This window comes from Musca autumnalis, unplaced genomic scaffold (assembly GCF_047663935.1).
Source record: "Musca autumnalis isolate F117 unplaced genomic scaffold, ASM4766393v1 scaffold_1, whole genome shotgun sequence".
In the NCBI taxonomy this organism is placed as follows: domain Eukaryota; kingdom Metazoa; phylum Arthropoda; class Insecta; order Diptera; family Muscidae; genus Musca; species Musca autumnalis.
In genome coordinates this window covers 325,261,152-325,282,087 of record NW_027411644.1, presented here as the reverse complement: position 1 = coordinate 325,282,087, position 20,936 = coordinate 325,261,152, and the positions used below count along the sequence as shown (strand labels likewise).

The 20,936-nt window shown below is 39.4% G+C and overlaps 1 protein-coding gene across 13 annotated transcripts in view; it reads left to right on the top strand.

Annotated features, from left to right (window-relative positions):
* Ptp99A (Protein tyrosine phosphatase 99A) overlaps nucleotides 1–20,936 on the top strand; it is an 874,937-nt gene that overhangs the window by 822,632 nt on the left and 31,369 nt on the right. For all 13 annotated transcript variants that reach the window (XM_073962747.1, XM_073962759.1, XM_073962758.1 and 10 more), the window contains 3 exons: nucleotides 2,287–2,567; nucleotides 9,673–9,789; nucleotides 17,650–17,789. In XM_073962747.1, the coding sequence (XP_073818848.1) occupies nucleotides 2,287–2,567; nucleotides 9,673–9,789; nucleotides 17,650–17,789 (538 nt within the window). The remainder of the gene's footprint in view (nucleotides 1–2,286; nucleotides 2,568–9,672; nucleotides 9,790–17,649; nucleotides 17,790–20,936) is intronic.

Here is a 20,936-nt window from a genome sequence, read left to right as displayed (position 1 = left end):
TCCTTGAGGTACCTCCCCACAAAAGTTCAAAAATGTTCGAAAAAAATGTTCGTACGGTAACTCTTGAAGGGAGTGGCCGAATTGGTCTAAACTTTACACATCCTAATATATATACCAGACATAGATCAGGTTCAAATATGGACTATATTTGTCCACTCGATCCGGTAACTCCCACACAAAATTTCGGATAAGTTCACTTTAAGGCCTGATAACGAATCACTTTGATTTTTGTTGAAGCAACTTGCATTCACTGTCCCAATTACGATGGTAAAAGTTTTTTTAGGGGCAAGTCCATACTTCTTGAGCAAATAGCCGGAAGAGTGTAAAAACCCCCTATGCCACCATATGTTGTGGCTGGAGATCCACATCCATAATGGTCAATGTCGATCCATTCCTCTTAGTATCTCCTCCGCAAAACTTTTGATCTTTAATCCTAATCAGCATTTTTGTCGGTTCAAACGCCCAAAATTTTTAAAACCCCCTAAATACATACGTATTTTGGGAAAAATTGTTTCAATATACACAGGCTGAGGGTATATCTCTGTCGGCAAAGCCGACTGATACTTTTTACTTGTTGTTGTAGCAACTTGTATTCACTGCCCCCCATATAACAGTATAAGTTTAATCAGGGGTAAGTCCATACTTCCTGATAAAATAGCCTGAAAGGTACAAAAAACCCTATGACACCGTATGTAGTGGTAGGAGTGCGAGATAACTCCCGATTCGGTCCACAATTGGTATTCGTAATATTTTGTGTAAACTTAGTATAAGTTCGAAGATAAGCCATATTGGTCCACTTCTTCCGGTACCTCCCCCACAAAATTTCAAAAATGTTCAGAAAAATTGTGCGCACGATAACTCTTGATGGAACTGACCGATTTAGTCCATACTTTACACATCCTGAAATATCTACTAGATAAAGATCAGGTTCGAATGTGGACTATATTTGTCCACTCCTTCGGGTACCTCCCACACAAAATTTTGGATAAATTCACTTTAAGACCTGCTCTCGAATCACTTTGATTTTTGTTGAAGCAACTTGCGTTAGCTGCACCAATTGCGGCAGTAAAAGTTTTTTCAGTGGCAAGTCCGTACTTCTTGAGAAAACAGCCCGAAAGTTGTAAAAAACCACTATGGCACCATATATAGTCCATACTGCGCTCGTCAACATATTGGATATTGTAATATTCTTCGAATATTAGATGAAATTCGAAGGTGGTGCTTATAGGGCCTTCCGGTACCTCCCCCACAAAAGTTCGAAAATATTCGCTAAAATGGTACGCCCGATTTCTCATAGACGTAGCAACCGATTTGGTCCAAACTTTGTATCTATAAATATTGTCGAAACTTAGTTTATGTTCAAATTTGGGCCATATCTGTCCAATACTTGTGGTACCAAACACACAATTGTTCAACATTTTTGTGTGGTTCGATGATCCTTTGGACATTTTTACCGAAGGTTTTCCTACTGGCCCTGTTTACAGCGGTACGTATTATGTTTTTCGCAGGTTAGTGTGATAAAAAAGCACTATCTATCGATACACCCGCAAATTTTTAAGCTTTAATCCTATCCATACTTTTGTCGGTGCCTACCCCCAAAATTTTAAAAACCCCCCAAAATACATAAGTTTTTTTGGTTAAAAAACTATTTCTATCCACACAGGCTGAGGGTATATCTCTGTCGGCAAAGCCGACTGATACTTTCTTACTTGTTTATTTATCGAATAATATCGTTAAAATTAAAATGCTTATAAATTCGGTAATTAACAATGTTTCTCGGTAAGTAAGCGACGAATAAAAAGTAGTCGCAAAGTTCTACCGATAGCAACAGTGATGTCAACTTTTATTTGAACTTTTAAATCATAATTTTGCGTTTTAATTTTAACGATTTTTGTCGATAACCAAAAAATGCGTTAGAGAATCCCACTACTGATCAGTTTACTTTATTGATGTTTTTCGTGTTGAATGGGTATGTCAGTAGAATAATAAGGTCCACTGGAAACATCCATAACATATTTTGTAACCTACGAAAATTCTATACATATTTAAATTAACGATCAGTCATAAGCTGAAAATATTTATCTGTTCTACAAGCTGACTGTTCCTACGGTGCTATCTGGTTTCTGATTAGTATTTACATTTTTTGAAAATGAAGGGGCTTACGACGCTTGATATCGGGTGGCCCCGTAATAAGTTTTTAATCCATTTATTTTATATTATCAATCCTCGTTGTCTTATTATTTTTCTCATTGCTTATTTAATTTTCTCATTTTACTCTCTTTCTAGAACCCTTTACCGAGTATCGCATTCGAGTAAATGCTTTCACTACCAAAAACGAAGGTGAATCCTCCGATATTATTGTACAACGCACAGATGTTGGGGTACCCAGTGCGCCGATTATTGTCAATTTGACATGTCATCTACAGGACTCGATAATGATACGCTGGAAAAGACCTTTGGAATTTTACAACAACATTGATTTTTATATAATAAAAACAAAAGTTATGGGTCAGGAACAGCATCGTGATATAAGGATAAATGCCTCGGCCAAGGAATTGGAAACAGCGGTATGTAATGTTTGATCAATGATATTTATTCGAAATGAATACAGTGAGAATTAAAGAATTTGAAGGCAACAAAGCGTAAAATTATATACTTTTTTTTCAAATTAAAGCTTATTTTTTATTGCCAACATTTTTGATTTATTGCAAGTAGAGAAGGGAAGCCATTTCAAATATACGCAACAATTGCAATATATAAAAATTCGAACACTTAATTTAATAAATTGATGCTTCATCAAAATTACTATTTCCAACTAAAAATCGAACAATTTTTTTTCAACGTTCCCCAAGTGGTTGACAATTTTCACAAAAAAAAATCACAGGTAACTGCTGAGCGTTGGAATTTGTCAACCATGATAACGGCGTTTAGTAAAGAGTATTTAATGAAAATTGAATGTTCTAAATACCGGCACTAAAAGTTTTATTAGGATTTGTTTTTACATTTAAAAACTGTTGCTGCGTTTATCATTTATGCTCCAAATGGATATAACAAGTAATAAAAGTATTTTCAACTAATTCCTAGAAAATACCATCAGATATTCACTCTGTTGCGTGGAAAACCAACGAATGTAACATTCAAATAAACCGCTCTTTCAAAAGCTTTGCAATGTTTTAGTGGAAAAGCATAAAAATTGCTGCCATGTGATATTGATCCTTAAGCGTGGGGGTTTTTGTCGTAATGCATTTTCCCTTACCAGAGAAAAGGTGTAAACTTTTAGTTATTTCTATTTGAAAATCTCTTTCCAAATCCCAATAAAAATACACACACAAGTACATTGAGTGATATGCCATAATGTATCAAAATGCATCATAGCCAAAACAAAAAATGCCGAAAAACTTTGTTTATATTTCTATATTGGAATATAGTTTCAAAAATATTTTCATATTTTTGCCAATTTTTGGGGAGTTTTTCTCTTCTCCCCTCTCGTTTTTTCTTTCTGGCCCAGCAAAAGTTTTTAGTTACAAAAATCTAATATAGAAAATAGTTTTTGCTGAAATATTAGAAAATGAAACATAAAATAACGCTGCCATGAGAACTTTGTTGAGAGTGCGTGGTGGCATAGCAATGAACAAAAATCGCATCTCTTCACAAAAAAAAAAAAACAAATACACAGAAATGTGACATGTTGAGAGGAGTTACTATGTGTGAAGTTTTTAAATATTTGTATAAGTAAGAAAGACACTAAGCTCGTGCTGAACATGTCAATAGTTATTGAAATAGTGGTGAGTTTTGGAGGAGGTGTACTTATTTGAAACTATAGCAGTATATATATCGAGTACAATAACTCAAATAATGCGTTTTTTGAGTTACCAATTTCTATTTTTTCTGCGATTTCAAACCTTCATCTTGATATCTCTAAAACTCAACGAGTTACAGCTTATTTTCTAGGAGATTGTTATAAGTTAACAAAAAAAAGTTTTTTGAGTCGATGTAACCATACCCGACCTGTCGTTTGAAATCGAGATACAGCTCGCAAATTTTTAAGATAGTAATTTGCAATTTGGCATAGAAGTTTCTACGATGTTTGGTATTGAAAATCGGCTATATCGGTCCAAGTTTTGATATAGACTCTATATAGAACGGCACCTCATCCAACGTGACAAAATGATAACGAACATAATACAACAACTGAATGCCATCAACACCGATAAAACCCCTAACGATACAGCAGTACACATTGTTGAGTAACGCTACTATGGAAACAGTGCGTTATAATGCAATGTAATAAATCACCAGCATGACAACAGCGGAGTAATTCTCAATCGCTTTGTGCAACCGTTCTCTTAAGTATTTCAGTTTGTGAAAGGTCTTGCTACTGCAGGGAGCCAGCCATAAGGGCTTGAGTACAGTTGTGTGTTCGTAGTTCGCCAACCGGCAAGGGAGTGTAGAGAGGTTGGGAAGTATTTTTGAGTTCTACCCCTTTGCGCGGAGGTTAATACATTTACTCCACCTTCGAGTGTTGTTCCACTAGTCAGTATTCGTAGTGTACTGCAGAGGTTAACTAACACTAACTAACCGCGCCCCGAACAACCGAACCGAGTGATGAATCACCGATAGACCGAAGCCCTACAACACGAGAGCCGAAGGCCCTAGCAACCGTATAAACACCGAGTTGCCGAACACCGGACACCGAATCAGCGAGAGGCCGAACACCCACGACACGAGCATTGTGTATCCGTTCAACCGAACAACTACGCATAGCATCCACGATCATACGCAACAACGAATCGCCGAGTTCCCGATCACCATCAAATCATTTACTACTACAGCAACGAATCCCCAAACCGGTCGTTCTTCCGGTTCTTCTTACCCTATTACGGAAGGTGGCAGTATTAACCCTATTACATACTCGAAGATTATTAGCTAAAATAAAATCGAATATGGACTCACCTCTCGCATTGGTGTCATTGCTTCCCCAGTGGAAGTGATGAGCATTCGCATCACAGCCCATCACTAACCTGCAAATGCCCGTAGTCTCCTCCACCAGTTTGCACACCAATCCGTTTGGTGGGTCGGGTGCTTCATACGGCATGCAGACCGAGGCTAGTACCAAAGCCCTACCGGTATATTCGTCCAGCCTCACTACAGTCGTATCACCATCGCTGTAATTGTAGAGTTGAATAAGATTTAGACTTTTCTTGGCTACAATACAGGTTCTTACCTTCTCACCACTATTAGCGAAGAATAGTGAGAGGCGTTTATCGTTTAGTCCAGAAACCCTATTTTTATATAAATAGGGTCCTGGACCAAAGCGATATCTATTTCAGATTCTGTGAGGGAGAGGAGGAGTTTGGCAGCCGCAGCCTTGCAATGATGCAAATTAATCTGCACCACTCGCAGGCCATGCTGCCGAACAACCTTACTGCGACTTCTGGATCCGGAACCGAAGTCCAGCAGAACCGAAGTACAGCACTCTCCCACAGTTTCTAATATAGTTAGCGCTCTCGCTATCTATGGTGAATCTCATCACCATGCCTTCTCCTTCTCTGAAGAAGTTCAGCAACCTCCAGTCATCAATGAAGTGACCTCTATTCTGCTTTCTGATCATCTTCAAGACCTCCTCTACCTCAGAGTCTGGAGGGGGCACCCATGTTGTGGCTACGATCCTTCGAGGTATATCTTCCACAGGAACCGCGGCCGGCCTACAGCCCTTCCAGAGCTCACCAGCGCCCTCAATCGTCTGGATGAGGAAGTCCTTCGATTCCTCATCCTGACAAAAGAGGACTTTGATGCCCCTGTGGACGACTGCCCTGCCAAAGCCGGTCTTCCTGGCGTCTACCTCGTCAGACGTGATGGTCTTCCAGAGAAGACGTTCCACCGCAAGCCAGTGCGTATCGCTGATCTTCCCATCCAGATCAGCTCTATCGATGATCGCCACCCGGAGATCATCCGGAGCGACCATCACCTCGGAGCCCGCTGACGCCGATGATCGTTCAACAGAAGGTTGAGAAGGATTCAGCCCTAGGTCGGCTTTCCCCGGTTGAGCCTTCTCTACCTTCTTTTTACCGGCCACCTGTGCGAAGGTCTCCACCTGGTTGTTCGACCGGTGTCCCACCACCCTCTTAGCAACAGGATGCGGATCTTGGGAGGACCTAACCGTCTTAACGCATTCCTCGCAGATGTCCTCGAAGATCCACCCTGTTTTGAGGTCGATTGGTCATCCCTCGAACCCGCCACATGGTTCTTCGCCGTGCCAGCCCTGTACCACGCTCCATCCTTCCTGCCTCCAGAAGAATGAGATCCATCAGTTGCAGACGATGTTGCAATGGTCTGTTGACAAGTCCTTTGTACAATCGTCGCCCCTGATCGCTCTCCACCCTTCTTATCCCCTACAGGTCCAGCAGCAGCCACCGACGAAGGAGTCAATATAGGCGGTACCTTTAGCGGCTGCTTAGCTTGAGGCTGCGTCTTTCCCTGCGCCAGCTTCGAAACGCCAAGATTCACACCAGTGATTCCCGAGCGGTTCGAAGTGTTAGGGGCCGATGAGGTCGAGCTGCCTGGTCCTACCGCAGTCATCAAAGATGACCGCAAAGGACTCGAGCAAGCCGACACCATCTGTTTTGTTGATTTCCCTGTGAAAGATGTTCTTTTCACAGCCGCTGAGCTGGAAACAGCATCCTTCGCAGGGGTCGGAATTCGGTCGATTGGGAGTAAGAGTTTCTCAATGTGAGGATATTTCCGTTCGAAACGCCTCACAAATTGAATCTTCAATCCAATCTCCCTGAATTCCGCCTGAGTTACCTCAGTTGGGTTTCTGCCGATAAATTTCGTGCAGTAAAACACGGCTCTCCGGTAGTTATACTTGTTCTTCCTTAGCCTGGCCCTTTTTGACTTGGTTGAGGGGGACAAGGGGGAGGCCGTCCTCCATAACTCTTCCACCAAAGCATCTTGCCTACATAAGGAAGGTTTGTCGGAACCGACCGACCCTTCATCCCCTGAGGGAGCAGGATCGGTTGGGGTTTGAACTCTCCAAGGCATATGAGAGAACTTCTTTGGACGATTGAGACGGGATAATTGTGATATCCATATCATCGTCCTCCCAGCTCTCCCAGTCCCATGGAGGGGGGCTCTCCTGGCTGAGTCGGCGGGTCTCACTATCCTTTAGGAGATCGAGCAACTCCCTGCTCTGCTGGTTGATGGCGTCACTTACTACGTCGAGCGTCTTGTTGTCGTCCCCGCCCAGGGATTGGGTCGTACTAGCACGAGTTGCATCATTGTTCGGGTTCAATGCATTGGTCGATACCGAGGGTGAATTTGAATTGGGGGGTTTAAAGTTTTTAAAATTTGTATCCATGAGAAAAAAGGAGTTAATGGGGGAGGACAATCGTGGCATAGCCCTCCACTACCATGACTAGGGCTGAAATACTCGCTGAGGTGCCCAGGTATCAAGCGAGGCTCCGTTCTAATACAGTTGGTACCCTAACTGCAAACCTTGGGAACACCGATGAGCACGAGCTCACATAACACCCCGGTGTTAGGGGATCTCACTATTACTTTGGTAGGAGATCGCTACCAAATATGTGTCACTCAGTCCAGAGATGCACTATGAGTTTCTAGTGCACTGTGTTGGTGCGTGACAGAGAGTGGATATCCTTTGGTCGATCACAGCCTCCCAGTTCAACACTACAAGAAGTTAAATGAGAGGATTGTGACGTCTAGCCTCCGCATCGCGCCAAGATTGTTATCCCCGGCGGTATAAGTCCACGTCTTCATATAGCCCCCCATAGAATGATACCTTCCGATTTCGGCATTTTGAACGTTGTGGTCTCATTATTGAACCAAAATGACTGAAATTTAGTATTCAGTCTTCGTTGCGGGTAAAGAACTTTCAACGTGTACAGGTACACGTCTTCATATAGCTCCCATAGAACGGTACCTTCTGATTTTGGGTATTTTGAAGGTTTTGGCCTCAATAAAGCACCAAAATTTGCAGCAATTTGGTATTTAGTCTTCGTTGGGGACACGTTCTATGTCCACCTGAAATTTGTCGGTATAAGCCCACATCTTTGTCGGTATAGGTCCACGTCTTCCTATAGCTTCCATGGAACGGTACTTGCCGATTTTCGGTATTTTGGAAATTGTGCCCTCAGTATTCCACCGAAACCGCTAAAACTTGGTATTCATTCATCGTTAAGGGTAAGGAACATTCAACAAGAAAATTGTCGGTATAGGGCCACGTCTTCATATAGCTTCCATAGAATGGTATCTCCCGATTTTCGGTATCCTGAAGGTTGTGGCCTCCTTATTCAACCGAAATAGCTGAAATTTGGTAATCATTCTTCGTTGGGGGTAAACAACATTCAACCAGAAATTTGTCGGTATGGATCCACGTCTTCATTGGGGGTGAGGAACATTCATCCAGAAATTTGTCGGTATAGGTCCACGTCTTCATATAGCCCCCATAGAACGGTACTTTCCGATTTTGGGTATTTGAAGGTCGTGGAAAAGGCTGATATTTTCTATGTAGTCTTCAAGGGGTTATACAATATTCCAGAAGAGAATAGTTATTATAGGTTGACGTATTCATATAACCCCATAGAATAGTACCACCCAATTTTCGGTCATTTGAAGGTTGTGGCCTCAATATCGCACCGAAATTGCTAAAAATTTTCCACCAGAATTAAGCTTTTTTGAGAAATTTAGTCACATTTTTCTCGCGTTTACGAACCGAGATTGTTGTAAATTGGTGGTGAAGGTATAAAAAGTTCGGCCCGGTCGAACTTAACGCGGTTCTTACTTACTCAATTGATTTCAATATACTGTTGTAGCAAATAACCATTGATTACCACAATACTTCATACATCATACCTACATGCATATACATGTATATCCTTCTGAAAAATTCAAATCTCATCCAAATTTATTTAAAATAATAAAAACGAATATGCACCACGAATCGCAATGCTCTCAAATTAATCAGAGTATTTTTGTTTTTGGGCACATGAATATGCATGCATTTTAAAAAATATATGTATGTGCATTGAAGATATACAAATTAATTCACACACATACATACATATGTATACATGTAAGTGTTTAGGTTTGCAAAACAAAATCTATAAAAATATAAATCCCATACATATTTGATATATTGTTGACGTTTACAAACGTCAATGTGCACACATAAACATTTTTTCCGTTCGACTGTGAAAACATTTAAAAGCCTGCGAGATAAAGTTTATCCTTTCCGGAATGGAAAAATATAACTGATGATTGTTAAGGCAACAGCAATAAAAAAAACAACACGAACATCAGCAGCATCAAAATCATAATCAAAGTTTGTTTTCGATCGTTAGCACATATTCAAATAAAATTTGATACAATATTTGTTGGTATTGAAATAAAATAACACACACTCATATTCACATACAGAAAAATAAAAAGCTTTCATGTATATTTTTGAGATTTTCATTGAAAAGATTTTTTTGTATGCCGTTGCAAATATTTAAATGTTTTGTTTTTTTTTTTTGTTTCGTTTGCTAAAAACAAATACAAGCAAAGTAACCGGAAATTTATGTAATATTCATGATATGTTTCCGATTTATTTATTCTAAATAATAGTTTTATTTTTTGAGTTTTGATTTTTCTTTTCTTGTTGTATCCTTACAGATGATTATACAAAATCTTACCATGTACAAATTGTATGAAGTGAAAGTTGCTGCCGCCACCTACAGTGTCATTGTGCCCAAGAAAATTATTTTGGGAAAATTTTCAGAGGGAAGAAAGGTAAGTGGAATGACAATAATATTATTTACATGAATACATACATACACATAGAAATAACAATTTAAAAGTCTAATGAAAATTGATGTTCTAATTTCATATACTTACAAACAGTTTAGAAGCTTTATATGTATACTTCACCATCGAGATTACAGTTTACCAAACTTTAAATTTATTTTTAAATAAAGAAATACATTTTTAGTATATATGTACAAATATGCATATAAGATGTTAAAGGATATGACTACAAATAAAAAATGTAACAAAAATGTCTGCAAATAAAGTTATTTTCATAGCTTTGCTATTGGTCTTAAAAACAATAAATGCAAGAATTGAATATTAGTGGCAATTAATACACCCATCCATCCATGAATATTCTGAGTATTCTTTGGAATAAAGCCAAAATTCAAAATGCAACTACCTTCCATAACTACAAGTTATATGTATGTCTGCTGGCACATAATACCTTCAAAGAAAATACAACAAAACCATATCACAAGGATTAAAAAATTCACAGTAAATTGGCTTCAAAAACTCATCATTGCACAAGTTTCAAAACTAATAATAGCAATGGCATTTTATCCTTTGCATTCGGAAGACATATATATCCGCATATTAGTAAATTTACTTTTTTTGTTTTATATTTGTTGAAAGGATCATACAACAACAATTTGGCAAATGTTACTTCACCATTACTGACATTTCCTGCATTGTCATGGCAAATGTCTGTAAAACCCCTTAAGTCATTTCCTTCAACTACGTTTTTCCATTTTTTTTCTACAAGAACAAATTTCCTCATCGCTTTCATTGCCATAACTTAAAAAGTATCATCTACTCCTTTATTTACCATTTTGATGGACATTTTTTTTTGTTATTCGTCATTTTTACTGTCTTCCAAATGATAAGAATATGTAAAGCGGAAATAAATCAACTTCGTAATAGACTCAGCATACATTTTTCATTAAAAAATTGATAAAAAGAAAACGAGAAAAACGGGGTTAAATTTTTCCGGTGTTGAACAAATATCGAAACGTTGGCGAAATGGTAGATAATGCAGTCAATATAACAAAACCTGACATAGTGCAATAAGAGTCCAAACTTCAAGTTTATTAGTAAGAATGTAATTCTGTTCAATAGATATATATGTGCTCCAAACTAACTATATGCAATGAAGTGCGAAAAAATTACACTCATCCATTTAGTATTAAAAACACTTCTGCTAGGTCTGAGCACTGAAGCAAAGAAAATTCATAAATGAACCAGCAAATTATTGTATAGCTGTTTTTGGAACCGCTCATGGCCCTATGGGCTAGGTTACTGTATTTATATAAAGAAGGCTCCTCAGGCATATCGGATGTGGGACGGCTTCGCAAGCATACGACGTCTGTCTGGTAAATATCTTCCAGTCGGACTTGTTAAAGTTGACGAAAGTTCTGTCCTCAGATGTGGTTGTTGCTTCAGTCGTACATAATTTTATCTCCCCATCACAATAAAATTATGGGGAGATAAAATTATGTACAGCTGAAGCAACAACCACATCTGAGGACAGAACTTTCGTCAACTTTAACAAGTCCGACTGGGTGATATTTACCACACAGACAGAAGCCGAGTTCTCACAAGCCCCTCCAACTACCTGCTGGTGAAAAGTTCTTCGGACACGCACTCTGACAAGCATGCAAAAGATGCATACCAACTGGACGGATCAAAAACATGAAACCAAATTTCCCGACTGAAGGCTCGAAGCTTGCTGATTTGAGAGTCGCCATCAGGAAAAGCAATCCGTCAGACGCCAGAATCCAAGACCTCAAAGAGGGAATAAATAAATTGGTTTCCAACCACAAAAAAGAAATATGGCGGAAACACCCAGGGGAATCGGATCCAGGCACAAAACTCCTCTAGAACACGGTCCAAAACCTCTCACCGACAGGTGTGGTGATGATTAGAGTGGGTACCTGCCTTGACGGCTCAATCCCACGGTGTTCTCAGCACCGGGTTGATTACAGGCCACCAACCAACGCCCCTTGCACCATAGTGAGGTACCAATTGTGTTCAAGTGTTTGGCCCTCTCACCACCTTGGTTTAGTGCGGAGCACCATCCAAAGCTCCTGTCTTTCTATGGCTCAGACAGCCGGTTGTTAATGCAACTCCACATTCAAGCCGAAGACACTCCCTGCGATTTGGGTGCAACCACAGCCACCACGATACTCCCACAAGGGGCCGACACCAACTACCAGACTAGGCCATTAGACCTATGGGCAACTGGTACCCGTGGTCCTAGAATTAAGTCTCTGGTACGACCTCGTAACCATAAGACTACTACCAGTTGGTCCCCAAACGGAACCGGGACTGGTGGCCCGGAGACGCGCCGACAATATAAAAATAACTTTTGGCCACAACACACCAAAAACCCCATCGAGGACAGCAGCTGCCTTTTGCAGGCAATTCGTCGAACACCCGCCAACGCCAAACCGACATAGAAAAAGACTATGCCGAGCTTCCCGTGCCCTAAGACCATATACAACCATATCCACCACCATCACAACGGATAATGTGCTTACAAGTATATCTCAGCACCTTCCTGTTCCACGACATGTAGAAGGTCGACAAAATAGTCCCAGTTCCAAAACCTGGCAAACCTGCCCACATAGGCAGCTCCTAGCGCCCAATTACTCTTCTATCGCCAATCGTGAAAGTCCTCGAGTCCATCCTCCCACCTTACTTCAATGAGCATTTCCGCCAGGCCGATCAGCAACATGGCTTCAGAACTGAAAGAAGCACGACCACAGCCCTCAGTGAAGTCACGACAAGGATCACAGAATGACTAAATAGCAAGAGGACACATAAAATAACGATAATAGGTTGGACTTGTCAAAAGCCTTCGACACGGTAAACTACACCATTCCCCTGAGAGACGTTATGGAAACCTCTCTCCCTAACTACCCCAAGAGATGGTTGGTGAACTATATGGCAGGAAGGCAATCCTATGTGGAATTCCGAGAACACTGATCCCCCGCCAGGAAGAACAAGCAGGGAGTACCTCAAGGGGGCGTACTATCCCCACTGCTCTTCAACTTCTATGTATGAAAGGCGTTCAACATGTTAAACTACACCAAGAGATGATTGGTGAACTATATGGCTGGAAGACAATCCTATGTGGAATTCCGAGAACACAGATCCCCCGCCAGGAAGAACAGGGAGTACCTCAGGGGGCGTACTATCCCCACTGCTATTCAACTTCTATGTATGAAAGGCCTTCAACCCACCTGATAATGTGCACTTAATATATTACGCTGGCGACTGTACAGTAATGTCTAACGGCAGAAACATTCAAGACATACAGTCAAACATAAACAGTTATCTCCCCTCCCTTAAATACTTCTTCGAAGATCGAAATCTGCAGCTATCCGCCCCTAAGTCCTCAGCTACTATTTTGAGATTGTGGACAAAAGAGGTCAACGCTCAGTTAAACATACATATCCGCTAACCGGTCATCCTGACGACCAAGAACCCCAAAGCACTGGGCGTAACCTTCGACAACTTCTTTCTCTTTTGCAAATATGCTAAGATATTGCCTGGGAACGTAGGTAAAAGGAAAAAAATACTCAAAGCACTTGCTGGTAGTATCTGGGCGAAAAACAAGGAGGCCCCCAAAGACCATTTACACCAGGAAGGAAAAGCTTCTCCTGGGACAACCCCATTGCACTCTATTAAAAAGACAACAGGCAACTAAATGTACCAACCAGGCCCACCCAAAAAAAGAATGCTACACCAGACATCCCTCTGAAAGGATGTGCCGATCAGACACGCTTTTTTTCTTAAGGAGCTCCCAAACATTCCCCAAAGCTATCAATTACCCATAGCCTGATGACATTGAAATTGCCCTGAGGCAGGCTTATACAAACTGCGCAAGCAGTGTTGTGCCCGGCGAGACACCCCCAGCCATAAGTGAGGATGAGAGACTTAGGGAGACCAGAATGATACTATCCCAACTTCGGTCTCGTATCTTTAGGTACCTCAATAGTTATCTCTTCCTTCTGAAGCCTGAGATAACAGACACATGCCCAAAATGTGGCCATTCAACGCACAAGGACACATCCAATCTTAGCCACCCGCTTCCTGGGGCTGGATATGGATGCTTAGATGCCTACTTACTAGTTCCAAATGTTCTTCTATTTCCTTTACTACCCATAAAACTTTACAACAACAACGACAACATGATCCTTCTTATATTGCAAGAATGTCACTTGTGAAACATTTAGACCATCGGGAGAAGTATAAAAAGCATAGACAATTTTAGAGTTGTAAGTAAACACAAAGACTACAAAACCCTCAGAACACAGTGGATCCACTTGTATGGAGAAAGTGGCCAAAAATATTTAGAGTGTAAAAATCAAGCCAATACGCCGGTTACAGCTGCTGCTGCGAAGAATGTTTTTAAAAACCACGAGCGTAACATTCTCCGCCCTCTCCCCTCTGGAGGGGGTATACGGTAAGAATTGTTTTATGCTGTTAATACAAAATGACATGAACAAAGGTCCCGATTATCTTCTGATGCAAAAATAGGCTTGGGGAAACAAACATAAAACAACATAAAATCCAACAAATTTTGCGGATTAACAAAATCATAATTTTTGTCAGAAAATTGGTAAAATTTTTAATATAGATCTTATAGCGTTCTTCCTGGAAGGCACATACCGCCAACGTAAGACAAATTTGGAAGAAGATTTCTTCATCTTGCCACTGATGACAATTATAAATCCATAGAAACTAATATATCCATAGAAACCCTATTCTAGAGCAACTTTAGTCAGCGGCCCACCATTTATAGTCTGGCACTAGATGGCAGCTGATTTTAATACTGAATAACCTTAAACCCATGAACTATTTTGGAAAATTATTCCCGTGGTGGGTACTGGTGGGCATCATGACTAAAACCTTAGGTCAAATTTAAATATATGATCGGATTGGCATTATAAAATACACTAAGAAAATATGCAGCTAACTAGAATTCCACATCACGCTAAAACACAATTTTTTAATGAAAATTAAGCTATTATTTTAAAGCTATTCTTAAGAAGATCGCGTTCGAATGAAACAAAAACTAATATATTTTTAAAAAGGTCCATGTCATAGCTGTCAGAATTGCCAGGTGGTGTACCAAAATTTTGACATTCATTTTTTTATTTTTGGCCAATGGGTGGATCCACTGTGCAGAGGTACATGCATATGTATGTATATAAAGCAGTGACCCTAAATATTGAGTTAATATCTCAGGAAGTAAAGGCTTCCCGACAATTTTTGCCTGAACGAACAGGAGAAGACGGATAATTGTGCACCATGACAATGCGTGCACCACACATCGGCTAACACCCGCGCCTTTTTGACCGACCAAAACGTGGAATTGATAGGTCATCCGCCTTGCGGCCTTGTTGTTGTTGTAGCAGCTAGAAACCTACGTATAAGCATAGGTTTTTTGCTGGGTTGGCAGCCGCTGGCCGAAACACAATGGTTTCGGGTCAATCCGGTACGAAAGGTGTTGGCCTTACGGCCTTGGCATCCAATGGCTTCCCGCACATCAAAAAGGTGTGTGGTCAACGATTTTCTTCGTCAGAAAATAATGTGCACAATACTTTGTCACTGTGCTGATATTTTATCGGAACGATGAGTACATTCCGCTGTCCAACCTATGTTGCATCTTGTGACTACTAGGTGCCCTTATGACTGTCCAGGTACTTACATTTGGTTCGACTGTACAGCAAATTCATTATCGTGTTGTTATTTTTAGTCCCCTTACACATGCTACATGGTATTTACTGCCACCACAAGGACATTGTCTTATTGTATCCTTTTCTTCTCGGAGAAAACTAATTTGCACTCTGTCACACAATAGGACATTTGTGGCTTAGCTTTAATGTTTATGGTCATTTAAAGTAGACATTTCAAAGTTTCATTGTTGGGCTTTTAGCAGCATTAAGAGAAGGAATGCAATTTACTACAACACGTCACTGCTACAGAATGTTAATAAGGTGGCAGTGTAGAAGGAGAAAGAAGTAGAATACAGTTTGTCAAGTACGAGTATATAATATAATAATTGTTCCACAAACATCCCAGATGGGACAAGGGAGACTTCTCTCATATCAATGAGTGCACCCCGATTCATATTAGCTCAATGATATGGGACCTACAGTTTATCGCCGAGTCCGAACGGCGTGTCTTAAGACACCACTTGTAGAGAAGTTTTACGTGGCTGAAATACTCCTGAAATGTCGCCAACATTACTGTGGGGTAATTTGCCACCGTTGAAAATGGTTTGATGTTGCTTGACCGGGGAATCGAACCCACGACCTTCAGAGTGTGAGGCGGTTGTGCATACCATTGCACCACGATGGCACCCCAAGTATATCTTTACGAAAAAATAAAATATTTTATGAATTTGCAAAACGTTTTTTTTATTGGTCCAAATTTTGCACATCGTATTATTTTATCAGTCATGTACTATATCAGTCCCGCCCTTCACACAAAAAAGCAGATCAACTCGTATCGTCTTGAAAAATTTCCCAACAAGTTTTTATTGTTATGTATACGGCCCTAGATACGACGGCACACGTTTTTTCGGGGTCAAATCCATACTTGCTAAGGAATTGGTCCTAAAAAACCACTACGAGGGTCACTCGAAAACCTTCTGGCCTAGGCAACTCACAGTGTCGCCAGGTGTCATTTGACACTTTTTTGGAAAGTTTGATAGTTTTTAGCCTAAGTCCATATTTACATTAGGCAATTGTCAGTTTTATGGAGAGAGGGGTGAGGCATATGGTAACCCTTTGCCTCTCAACGCCCTCTCTCACCGACAAACTGACAATTGCCGCAAGGAAAATTGTCTAATGTAAATATGGACTAAGCGTACTCAGGACAGTTCAAGGGTGGCCCAAAATCGGCTTTTGTGCAAAAATACCGTGAAGATAAAATAAATACCGTGAGATAAGGGCATCCCTGGGCATTTCTTCCACCAACTAAAATTTGATTTTGCATGCACACCTGGCCGCAAAAATGGATTTTTCTCGCTAGATCCACAAAAAATTGGTCAATCGCTCAAAACAATACTCTTGTGGATTTGTTGAAAGAAATTGTGAACAAAAACAATCGCGATGCTTTAAACGACATTTATAAAATCGTCACAGACGGCGAATCTTGGATATAGGAGCCCAAAACAAAACAGGAATCGACCGTTTGAGTCTTCGAAAGCAAGCCAAATCTAACAAAAGTTGTTCAGGGAAGAAGACCTTCGAAGCAAATTGTCGCCTGTTTCTTAGGCAAAACTGACCGTGTGGTCAGCTAGACGGTTAATTCTGAGTATTAAACCACAAATTGTTTGCTCGAAGTCTCCTGAGAAATTCAAAAAAACGAACAAAAGAAGACGAATCGTTCTGCATCGTGACAATGCGAGCTCTCACACATCGATTCAAACCAGCGCTTGTTTGACTAGACAAAACGTGGAATTGATGGGTCATGCGCCGTACAGCCTTGATTGGGGATCCAATGACTTCATTTGATTCCAGCACATCAACAGATGGTCGTATGTCAAACTGTCCTGAGTACGCTTAGACTAAAAACTGTCAAACTCTCTAAAAAATATCAAATGACGCCTGGCGAAACTGCGTGTTGCATAGGCCAGAAGGTTTTCGAGTAACCCTCGTATATACGTCAAAAGTATTGTGTTTGCTTCTTTTTTTTGGTTCGAGGCTAAGGGTATATCTCTTTCGGCACAGCTGACTGATACTTTCATTTTATCCATATATTATTAACCACAAATAATAATCAAAAGTTAAATATTTTCATGGTGTTTTAACTTTTTTTCAATTTCAGATTGGCCTGCAGCCTAACTGTGAAAAGATTCAACCTTTGTTGCGTCAATCGCACAACGATTACAACTTGGCCGTCTTGGTTGGCATCATTTTCAGCTGTTTTGGTATTGTGCTGATTGTAATGGCGTTCTTCCTATGGAGGTAAGTGGTGTTCTATAATATAATGTAACAAAAAAAACAACAACAACAATACAAATAGCCGATTATTACTAATTATAAGCATTCATTAAATGGTTATAAACAAGGAATGGCTTGAAGGAAATTTTTCATTTCCCTGTTAAATGATTTCCAGAGGCCATTTATATACACAAACAAAACACAACTTCCTGAGCCTTTGGAGCAAGTGTGTGTGTTTGTGTGTGTGCGCCTTTGATTGTTTTTGAGTTGTTTTCCATGTTTTGTTGGGGTTTCCTGTTTATGACAGAATATACCGCCTGCCAGTCCACCTTCATCCTTCGTCACTACAAAAGGTTGTGGTTGAAATTTATGAATGTTTTAAATTTATGATTGCTTTCATTATTTTTATAAATTTCTTTCTTTCATCCTTGTTGTTGTTGTTGCTTTTCCTAATTTATTTGAAAGGAGTTGTTTTTGGGAAAAATTGCAGTATTTTCTTATTTTGGACGAACGAAAAAAAATTAGACAAATTGCTACAGTTTTACTTTTAATAAATTTATGAAGGCAGTATATTTGTTGCTGCAAACATTTACTAGGCCATGGGGGACATTTATTTTGAAAGGTTTGTATAATGTGTTTTTTGTGTGTTTCTTGATGCTTTTCTTATCTACATGACAAGGGTCAAGTCGGTAGGGGTTTTGTATTCCTCAACAAAGATGCTTTTAATTTTGTCGGTCTTGTTTTCATTGGGTTAATTCTTTATGACAAACACCACACCACAGAACTTTCACTCTACTCTCTCTGTTTCTTTCTGAGTTTTATTTAAATGCAAAACAATGACTTTGCCAAGCAACTTGTCATGTCCCATAATAATGACAGTAATTTGTCTTTCCCGGGGCCTTTCATTAGAAGATTATTGATAAGTAAACAGCAGTGAGAATATGAGAGAGGTGTTTTGATTAATTGTTTAACTTGAAAAGGGTTTTGTGACATATTCTATATTAAGAATTAAGAGAAGAATCAGGATATAGATTATCAGGGCAATTATGAATATTTCCCTCGGAATTTTTCCACACGGAAAATAATTTAAAATGGTGATATTCTTTAAAAATCGATAATTTAAAATGTGGAAAACTACTAGAATCACCTAATCTTGCAATATTTTCGCTTAATCCACAAAAATATTCTCTTTTTGGACATAAAAAAATAAAAAAAAAACTCTGAAATTGGGAAAAGGGAGCAAATTCCGCACGGAATTTTTATTCATGATTGCCCTGTATATTTATGTATATTGCCTGTTTTGGGAACCTTCATGCTTTCCCTCAAATTCCTATCCAGCTCCATTTTTTTTTCATTTAAAACTCAGACCAAATCCTCCCTTTCCATTCGCACATGAATTTTTTCTTCCATTATCTCTATTTTGAATTCCCTTGTTTATGGTTTATTGGTTATCTGTAAAGAAGTTTTACAGTTTCTGTTTATGATTTGTTGAACATTTTTGTTGAGTATTTTTCCCCCTTTTCATATGTTTACAATTTTCTTGAAGTAAACCGCAAAAAAAAAATATGCAGTGAGAATTGAGGACGCAAAATTCTCCAAAAACTAATATGTGAATTTTTTGGCATTCCACAGTACCTAAAGTTTTTTTTTTTTTTTTTGCAAAATTCAATTCCAACTTTATTTTGCAAGAATACTGTACCGTTACTCTCATGACATTATATTGGTTATGAATTTGTTGTTTTGTCTCAACTAATTTGTAAAGAGCTAACAGCCGAATGGTGCACCTTAAGGTGGTTAGACAAAATAAAGGAAAATTCAAATAAATCTGGTCGAAGTGAATATATATATATGTCCTTTATTTACATCGGTATATCTTACATAAAAAAATTGCATTAATTACATAAAAAACAGGTGTAAAAAGTTCAGGTAGAACGTAGGGCATCGACAAGCTCTGTCCATCTCCTTCTATCATTGACCAGATGTTTTGCCTGGCCCCAGGATATATGGGCTGATTCAAGCTCTCTTTTGTACAACGTTCTTGTTTCTTGGGCGTCCTCTCTTACGTTGTCCTTGCGGATTCCAGTCTAGAACCGTTCTGGCGATGTCACAGTGTGGTCGCCGAATGATGTGGCCTAACCAAGTCCATTTCCTCCTTCGGAGTAGTAGTTCCGAGTTTGATATTTTATTAGGCCAGAAGATTCCGAGAAGTTGGCGTAGGCACCGATTGATAAATACTTGCAGCTTTCTAGTGGTCGCTTGCGTAAAACTCCAAGTCGTACAACCATACAGGAGATTAGATTTGACACTGCAGTTAAATATCCTAATTTTAGTTGTGATTGATATGGCACTACACCTCCAGACTTTATTGAGTGATCGGAACGCATTTCTAGCTTTGTTAATACGATCGCTGATATCTGCCTCTGATCCGCCGTCAAAGTGAATGGCCTTGAATATATTCCTGTTAGCTGGTCTTCCAATAGTTCAATTAGCTCCAATCGGTATTCTTATTCCTAGACAGGACGCCAAAATCCTTCATTCATACATCATAACCCTCCGTTAGCTTATTTGCCAGAAAATTGTGGTAAAAGAACGTTGACTGTCAGTTTTGAATGATGATGTGTACTCCACTTTAGACACCTTTAGCCAGACCTTCTTGAAAGTATATAAAAGCGTCTAAAGGGCTGTTTACACCATCTATCAATGTCATATGAGCTGTCATTTCTTTCACCCATTCGACATTCTCTATGTTTGTCAAAATTGACGTCATACGTACAACATTCAATTTGTGCGTTCATACCTACAAGTGTTTTTTTCGTATGACATAACCTATAAATATAAAAACAGCTGTTTTTGTCATTGTTTACATTTATTGTTGAGTTGCAAATTAGCGCAAATTTTAATTTTGGTTAAAGGAAAATGAATATCTAGCATGTTTGTTGTGGTATAATAGGCTTTTGGGGTTATAGAGGCATTTATGTTTTTGGCACAAAGCAATCATTTCCAAGACTGCTTCTTTCGACCAATCGATCTGAAAATAACATTATAAACACCATTTATTTACTTTTCTAAATATTTAAATATACACAACTCTCCATTTTCCTTTTTAAAAGATTTTGTTTTTCAATTTTTTTTTGAGAACGCCAGAAAACAGCTGATTAATTTGTGTTTACA